This window comes from Anopheles darlingi, chromosome X, assembly GCF_943734745.1.
Source record: "Anopheles darlingi chromosome X, idAnoDarlMG_H_01, whole genome shotgun sequence".
Classification (NCBI taxonomy): Eukaryota; Metazoa; Arthropoda; class Insecta; order Diptera; family Culicidae; genus Anopheles; species Anopheles darlingi.
Window position 1 is genome coordinate 1358561 of NC_064873.1, and position 8940 is coordinate 1367500.

The following is an 8940-nucleotide window of genomic DNA, read 5'->3' on the forward strand; positions in this document are numbered from 1 at the left end:
TGACTGTAGCGCCGCAACGCCGTAACAACTCGTTGTTCGTTTCTTGTTGTGGCTTAAGACATCTTTTACTGTTTCTTATTCTCCGTCCCATTCCTACCGTGCTCCGGCGCTGCTGCTTTCTCTTTCATCTCTTTTGTCTTCTTCTTCTTCTGCTTCTTATTTTTCTTCTTCTTCTTCTTCTTCTTCTTCTTCTTCTTCTTCTTCTTCTATTTATGTTTCTTAATGAGCGGAAAAGGTATGGTTAGCCAGTCGATACGGAAGGAAGCACTGGATTTGTGGTAGCTGGCGATGGCGAACGCGTCTCGAGCGTCTCGCATGAAACGAACGTTAGGTAAGAAGGATAACAAGGAGAAAGATAGAGGAAGGGAACTGACTGGTGGTGGTGGTGGTGGTGATGGTGGTGAATGATATAAAAAAAGACGTCCAGCAATGGTAGGGGGAGGGGAGCAGCTAGCCCTAAACCTAGTCCTAGTCCTAGTTCTTGCATACCACGCGTTAGTGCCGCTACATCGGTCGTTGGCTAGCGAGCTCCTTCTTCTTCTTCTTCTTTTTTTCTCTCTCTCTCTCTCTCTCTCTCTTTCTCCTTTATCCTCTCGCTCGCTAGCCGGGTTTTCTATACACACACACACACAAGGGGCCTAAAGGTGCTTGGCGCACTGCTAAACACACTTACAGCTGACTTAAAAATCCTAGTCCCCGAATTCGGGTTAGTCCGAGTCCTGGTGAGGGTGAGGGGGTGGGGTGGAGGAGTGGGGGGGGCTAGGTGGATTGCGTTACAACCTAAACTAGTTCCTAATATAGAGCTTTCGTAGACGGGACAAGCGATATCCGCAAGGTGAAGGCCGGCAGAATGTCTGCAGACGCTCTAACCCTGTTTCAAGCTATCCCGTGACAATAGTGTTGCTGCTGCTGCTGCTGCTGCTGCTGGTGGTGGTAGTAATGGTGGTGGTGGTAGTAAGAAAATCCATTTTATGAGAAATCCCCCGTTCAGTTGCCTTCAGCTGCGCCGGCCGATCCCTCCTGCGTTATTCGTAGACAGAAAAGAGATAAAGAAGGAGAGAGAGAGAGAGCGAGAGATCAGATCCGATAGAATCGAGATCGTGCTGACAGACATTGACACACGTAAACACACGTAGACGTAGGACAAAAAGACAGAACGTGACGTCATTCAACACGTAACACTTAGTGGACCAACAACGAAATCAACAACGACGACGATGACGACGACACCACAGAGCCACAGCGACATGGACAGCGGACAGGAGGCACCAACACGGAGCACGGAACACCCTTTTTCGGAACGGAACGGCTCACACACTTACAGCTAACCTGCTGCAAACGGCAACGATGTTGTGTTCTCTTTTTTCAGGTCTTCCAGTGATGGTAAAGAGGGACCTGTCTGCCTGCGCCTGCCGCCTAGACACCCGAAAGCTGCTCTAGGCCGCCGTCTCTGCCGGTGGTGGGTCGGGCTACCGGTTGCAGGAAAAAGGGGGGGAGCGGGTAACGATTAGCAACGATACTAGAATACTAGCTGTAAATGTATCAATAGAATGTACACAGACACATGCGGCTCCGGAGTTTCGCTTTAGTTAGCGCATCAATATATTTTTGATCCTTTATTAAACAACATACACACAAAAGTACAAAGAACAAGGTGGATTTGTGAGCACCACGATCGACTGAAGGACATATGCTGCATATGACAAGCTGCATCCTCTGCAGCCTGCGATCCTCTCGGGAACTTTTCCTTTCCACAACACACACACAAACACCTAGACACAATTTTGTTAAATTCCGCGTGATCCCGGTGACACGGATCGTGATGATGATGTGTGTGTGTATATCCATTCTCCCAACGTTTCTTTCCTTTTTCGGTTTTGGATTGGGGGTTCTGTTTTTTTTAGTAGCTCGAACGGATTGGATTTAATATGTATGTATGGCTTTATTCTCTTACAAGTGAGTGGAGCCCGTATGCGTTGCGCCAGTGATAGTGGTTGTAATTGAATTGACACAAACGACGACGATGACGACACAACAACAACAACAACGACACATACACACGGCCCACTCCGGGACGTTGGAACACCGGTCAGCAGAGTGGAGGGTTAAGGGTCAACATAGGAGCATAGGAAAGGGGTGGGAAATTGGGTGGGAAAACGGGGATGGGGGGTGGGACGAATTTTTTTATCGGTTAGGAGTGTTGATAGACAGGATTGATGCGTCGAACGTTAGCAACATTGGCCACACGGGTGAAGGGGGAGGCGCGCGCGCACACACGGGGCTTCCGCCCGTCCGTCCGCCCGTCGTGCGCACTTTATGCCTCGGCCTCAACCGCTTCAGCCGTCTCCTCCTTTACCTTGCTGTCGCCCTTCTTGGACCAGTCGGGCTTCTTCTGCTCGGTTCCCGGATTGGCACCCATTGCCGGCGGCAGAAAATGCAGAAAAGAGAGAGAAAGAGAGAGAGAGAAGCAAAGATTAGCAAGGTTTTTGGACCCCGACCCAAAGGGAAAGGAATGTAAAATATAAAAGAAAACGGAAATTATAAAAAAAGGAAACGAAACGAAAAAAAAAGGAAAACGAAAATGACAATCCAAAACTAAACAATGTACAATGGTACGAGGTAAATTGGTAAGGAGGTAACTAAGATGGTAAGAGTGGTGCCGGAGAGATCACAGCGAGCGACTCCGAGCGACACTCCAGGGAAGGGCACGGGACGTGGACGTGTGTGCAGAGGGAACCGCAAGCCGCAATGTGCGAATGTGCATTCGCCCTATACGGTTGCTCCCAGTGCCAGGAGGTGTTGGTGGGCTGAACGGAGTGGGTGGTGTGCTGGAGAGGAGAGGATGGTAAGATAATTTGCTGTGCATTTTGGGAAAGCATTTGCATTTGCTGCAATCATACACGCATAAATCAGTTGCAACTGACCGCAGTAGCAGTTGGCTATTGGCATTTACCTGGCAGGTCCGATCAATCTTCCCGCGATTTTTTCGCTGAATGGTGGTTTGTGTGTATGTGTTTGTGGGGGTGCAAGAGGCTAGAGGGAGTGTTAAATTGGGGAGGTTCCTGTTTGTTTGATGGCGTTTGGAACCAACAGATCAAAACCTAGTATGTCGCTCGCTAAACATCGCTCGCGTTTTTTGCGTTGACCTAAACGTTGGGTGGGGAAAAATAGGAGGGGGTCCTTCTGGACCTTCTGGACCTTCGTTCGGAACGTAGACGGCGTGCTTTGGTTTGATTTGGTTTTTTCGGTCACTTTATTCAGGCATCATCATCATCAACCAGCTTTACTCGTCGTTTCTTTTTCTCGCGACCTTTTGTTGTTTGGTGTACCGCGCGCGGATGTACTTGTGTTTGTGTGTGTGTTTGTTATCTTTTTTTATTTATTTTCACTTCCCGCGCAAAGAGGATGCTTTTTTGCCCCCTCGCTCTCTCCGAATCACCGATCCCGATGACTTCGGGAAGGATCAGGGGAGGCAAAGAGGGGTTTGGGGGTGGCTCACTCTCACCCACTCCTTGAACAAAAATGGCTGCCATCCGCCCGCTCCACGGATGCAAGACTCGGTGGAAACGATGGTGTGTATGTGTTGATATGTAATCTGTCTGTAAATGTGTGTCAGTGTGTGTCAGTGTGTCAGTGTGTGTAGTGGTTTTTGCTGGGTACGTTCCGGCGATGTGAAGCAGTTCTGTAGAGGAGTACCATTGTGGGGGGAGCGGGGCAGCCAAAAAGTTGAACGTCATCGACATGGACGTGGAGCACGGTTGGTGAGTGAGTGTTTTTTTGGGGGGGAAAAGGGGACAGTTGGTGGTGGTGGTGGTGGTTGTGGTGCGGATTGCTAGGCGGTTTGAGGCATTCCTTCCTCGCCTTGGAGCATCTCCACCCTTTTAACGCACTACTTCTTCTGCCAGTCGGCCTTCTCCGATTTCTTCGCCTGTTGGAAGGAAGGTTGGAAGCATTCGATCGGTCCACAATCAGTCCACATCAGAGTGTGTGCGTGTGTGCGCGTGCGTGTGAGACACACACACACGCGCGCATGCTAAGCGCGATGGCCCAGCCCAGTAACAGACGCCGCCAAATGCTCGGGATCTCGGGAAAAATCGGAAAAACAAAACCGAGCATCGGCACACAAAAAAAGGGAAAACTGACAACAACACGGCATGCCCATGGAAGGCGGCTTAAGCGCCACACCAGGGTCAGGCCACGCCGAGAAAAACAAAAGACAAAAATCCTCAAAACAGGAAGGTGCGCTGGGGGCTGTGTTTTGTTGTCCAAAAAGTTCACCGTCGAGTAAACAAAAGACAAAAAATACCTTCAAAAAGGCTACTAGTGGTAGTGATGGTGGCGGTGGTGGTGGTGGTGGTGTGGTAGTGATAAGGCATTCCAAATCACGGAATGCAGCTTTGCGGGACGCTGAACAAGCTGTACAAAAATACAACAAAAAAATCGTTGCTCGTTGCGCCCCTTACACACACACACACACACACACCCGCACACACACTTTATCTCTCTCGCACGCACGAGAACAGATCTCCGGATCCGGAGCGATTTATCACCGACGTTGACCAGCAGCGCGAGTCGAAAAACGGCGCCCCGTGAAGAGACACTACTACTGCTGCTACTACTACTATTACCACGGGTAGTAGTAGTGGTAGTAGTAGTATGGTTTGGTCAAAAGTTCAAAATGCAAAAAAATACCTCTGTTGACGCATACTAAGGAGAAGCAGAAGAGTTTGAGGAAACGCAAAAAAAAACAAAAAACAAATATAAAGAGGAAGAGGAGAGAGAAAAAAAACGGAACGCGAAAAAAAAACACAAAAACGGAAATAAAAAAACAAAAACCAGAGGGGGGGGCTACCCACGCCTCACGCTATCCACAGAAAAAAAAACACCAAAAGTATTGGCGGAGTGGCTAGCGTGCGGGTCGCCGTCCCCCCCTCCCCTAAACCGGGCGGTGATGGTGGTGGTGGTTGGCCACCCTCTGGAAGGGGCGCCATCCCCTTTTTGCAAATCGCCATCGCAACCTACCTCCTTGTCCTCCTCCTCCAGGGTGAACTCCTTCTTCTTGACAACCTTCAGCTGGTTGCGGAAGTTGAACTCAGCGGCCTTCTTCTGGAGCTTGGCGAACTTGTTCTCGTACTTCGACACCTTCTTGAGCGTTGGCTTGACGCTACGGTGACGGGGAAAAAAGGGAAGAGGGAAGAGAGAAGAGAGAGAGGAAAAGAAAAAAAAAAAGGATTAGTCCGATTAACTCGCCTTCTCGGTTGTCGCCGGCCGGTCGGTGCGCACTATACTTACAACTTGCCGCGCAGGTCGTTAACCTGGGCATTTAGGTCGGAAATCTGGTGTCAGGTGTCAGCAAGATCCAAGAGGGATACAGATAACAGCGGGCCCCCCGGGAGAAGAAAAGAAAGTCCAGTTAATGGTCGGGTTTTGGGTTTTTACGGGAGTGCCTGCCAGTGCCAGGCTTCTTCCGGTTCCGGTTTCGGTTCCGGTTCGGATGGTGCAATGAGAGGGTGCATCGTGTGTGTGTGTGCGTGTAGGGGGTGAGTGTGTGAACGTTGTGCGTCCACGGTTGGTGCATCATCATGAAGCCTCGGTTTTTGTGTTGGTGAATCAATGAATCAATCAGATGATGAAAATGGCTTGCGCTGCGTGATAGAGAGCAGAAGCACTCCGCTACAGGCAAACACATACCAAAACTACATACACTACTAGCATAGACTACACATAGACAAACACACAGACACACACACGCAGGCGCGCAGAAGAAACAACAGGCGGTAGGTGTCAGTAACAAGGGCGCTTCGTTGTAAAGAAAAAACAAAACGGCACACACTACGCTATAACACGCACACGCACGCACTCAGAAATGAAAGGGGTGGGTTGTGGGAGACCCGGGCGCCGGGCTTAGTGCCCCACCAGCTAGCTAGGCGTTGCTGGCGCCAGGTGGCCGCTAGTGGTTGACGCGGAAAGCGAGCGAAGAACGCAATAAGGGGGGGGGGGGGGGAGCCCAGGCTGGCTCGAGTATCTTGACCTACAGCGACACATACAACATACATACAACCCCCCATCCCCACACACACACACACACACACACACATACATACATACATACAGCTACAAGGACAGTACGATTGGATGTAGTAGGAGGGCGAGAGACGCAAAACGAATAAAGCCACACAGACACACACACACACAGGCGCGCCCGCGCCTCTCGTCGACCCGACGGCTAACGGGCGGTTGTTGTTGTTGCTGTTGTTGTTGTTGTTGTGCGCGAACTGGCGGCTAGCGCAGCGACCTTGTACGGTGGTTTGTGGAGCTACGCGCCAAAAACTACGTTAAAGCATCGGGCATTTGGGATATGCTGGTATGTATGCGTGTGTGTGTGTGTGTAAGGTGGAGCAGGAGGCAAAGAAGAGAGAGAGAGAGAGAGGAAGATGCTGCAGCAGTATGGTGGTATGGGTTGTGAATGTGTGTGTGTGTGTGTGTGTGAGAAAGAGAGAGTTTGGTACGGTTAAATGCTTCCGGTTGTTTGGGTGTTTTTTTTAGTGTTGCTGTTGTTCGTTTATGCTCCCGTTGCAGTAGCAAATGTTGCTCAACACTAAAATTCTTCCCTTCCCTCCCCCAAAAAGGAATTCTCGCTTCAATTCTGGGCTTCTTTGCACGTCCCACAATCGGGCGCCAAGAACGAATAAAAAAACGAGACAGAGAAAGAGAGATTGTGTGTGTTTGTTGTGTGATCGAGACAAAGAAAGAGAGAGAGAGAGAGACAGAGAGACAGGTAGACAGACAGACAGAGAGGGAGAAGGAGAAACCAGTTTAAATACAAACAGAACCAACTAAGCCTCGCGCTAGCAGATCGGTTTGCCAGTAGTTGTCGGTCGTGTCGGCGGCGAATGCAACGATTAGAAGTAGTAGTGTCGTCCTACGGTGGTGAGGTGCTGGCGGTTTTTCCGCCTCTCTTTCATTACCCCATTCGACCGGCTCCGTATGTGTGTAGGTGTCTACATGTGTGCGCGCGCCAGTGTGTGTGTGTGTGTGTGTGCATCCGACGTTCGCTAAAGGCTAAGACGCTGGGCCGTAGGGAAGTAGGGAGACAAATCGACAGCCCTTATTACGACAGAGAGAGAGAGAGCCATAACAGGACAGGAGAAACATCCAGTAGCATACGTAGAAGACAAAGGGGAAAACAAAAGGTGTAGGGAGAGGAGGGGGTGGTAAGGGCTGACTGAAACGACGGGAAACAGGAAACAGTGAACCGGACGAGAACGCAGTACGAACACAAGTAGTAGAGAGTAGTTGAATGGAGAGAGAGATAAAAGGAAAAGAAGAATGAGCGAGAAACAATAGTCACAGATACAGAGAAGGAGAATACAACAGCACAGAAAAGAAGAGGAAAGAAAGAGAGAGAGAGAGAACGAGAAGGAAGAACAGAGAAAGAGAAAAAGACAGAGAGAAAGAGAGAGAGAGAGAGAGAGAAAGAGAGGTAGCCAGAAGGAGAGAGAAAAGAAAAATGAGACAGACAGCGGGGGATGGAGAACAAAAATAGAAAATTAGAGGTAAACAGGAGAGAGGAAAGTCGAAAGGCATCGGAATAATACGCGAACAGCGAATAGGAGAAAAGGGGAAGGGCAGTAGTGTGCGTGCAGAACAGCACAGGTAAAAACTGGTAATTTTGGTAAAAGATAAAAATAAAACAAACAGAACAAAACGCAAACAAAAAAACACGGATTCGATTTGACTAAAACGACGATATGACGAACAAAAAAAAACAGGTAGAAGAAAACGACAAATAACAAAAGAAAGGAAGACAGAGACTGGAAAGGGAAAATAGTTTTAAAAAACGAAAAGAAATGCACGAGGAAGGTAGGAGGGAACAAACGAAAATTAAAATTAAAAGATGAACCAACCGAGACAAAGGAAACACAACACCCAAAAAAAAAACAAGAGGTTGTGTCAGGAAAAGGGTAACACGTAACACGTAACAGTCAACGGAAAATTGCAATGCAGTGAACAACGGTACAAACAGAACGTATCAAACGTCCCCGACACTCCTGGGACAGGGACGGAGGTCTGAATTCAAAACCGAATCGAAAACAAAAATCAGGAAAGGTTGTACACTGCAGTAAATAAATGGCAAATGGCTAACAGCTAAACAAGATAAGAGCGGTTGACGGAGAGGGAGGGAGGAAGGGAGAGAGAGGGAAAAGGCCAGGGGTGGGGGGTGTGTGTGTGATCGCATGGACGCATAGCCCGTAGAGATTAGCAGCAGAACGAGTAGGCTGCGCACTCACACAACAACTCAGCAACGGATGCAATCACGTGCAAAAGGCGGTTTTTAGTCGTTGCCCTTTCTCCCCCTTCCCCCCTTCCCCCAGCTGGCTGGAACCGAACGGAAGACGAAGACGAACCTATCCACTTCCAAACCTCTTCCATCAGCTTTCCCCCTTCGTCCTCCTAGCGACCTATGCACGACGCGAGATTTGGCACGGAACACACGGTAGGGGCTTAAGGGAAGGAGCGCACGATGTGTGTGTGTGTGTTTATGTGTGTATGTGTATGTGTGTGTTTGTGTTGTGTTAGAAAACAGGGAAAAGGTGGAGAAGAGGCGCAGAGAAAAATAGGTGGTTAAACATAGAGCAGCCATTTAACACAAAGAAAGAAAGAAACAATATCAAAACTAAAAACCAAAGAAAATGATAATAAAACTCAGGGATCAAATCACTGAGGGCTGGTGGGGACGGGCAGCAGGAGGTGTGGCACTTTTTGGCACCTAAAATCCTTTCCACTACACTACTGGTTTCGCTTCTCGCTTCGATTCAATCTGTCGTCACTACTGGCGTGCCATCGGTGGGTAGAGGAAAAGTAATGGAGAGGGCGGAGGGGGAGCGAAAGGAGGCGTGGTTTCAAGCGATCCAATCGGATCGGTTTGCCATTGGCGCT

At 49.2% G+C, this 8940-nt stretch overlaps 1 protein-coding gene across 10 annotated transcripts in view; it reads right to left on the bottom strand.

Annotated features, from left to right (window-relative positions):
* The window catches only part of LOC125949868 (troponin I), a 20484-nt gene continuing 11544 nt past the window's right edge, over positions 1-8940 (bottom strand). For 4 of the 10 annotated variants that reach the window (XM_049677322.1, XM_049677330.1, XM_049677313.1 and 1 more), the window contains exons 5-7: positions 5293-5336; positions 5023-5164; positions 1923-2392 (exon numbers count right to left, since the gene is read on the bottom strand). In XM_049677322.1, the coding sequence (XP_049533279.1) occupies positions 2315-2392; positions 5023-5164; positions 5293-5336 (264 nt within the window). In that variant the 3' untranslated portion in view covers positions 1923-2314. Of the gene's footprint in view, positions 1021-1322; positions 1470-1922; positions 2393-3436; positions 3929-5022; positions 5165-5292; positions 5337-8940 lie in introns of those variants that run through there. The other 6 variants (XM_049677379.1, XM_049677387.1, XM_049677368.1 and 3 more) reach the window with 3 other exon arrangements.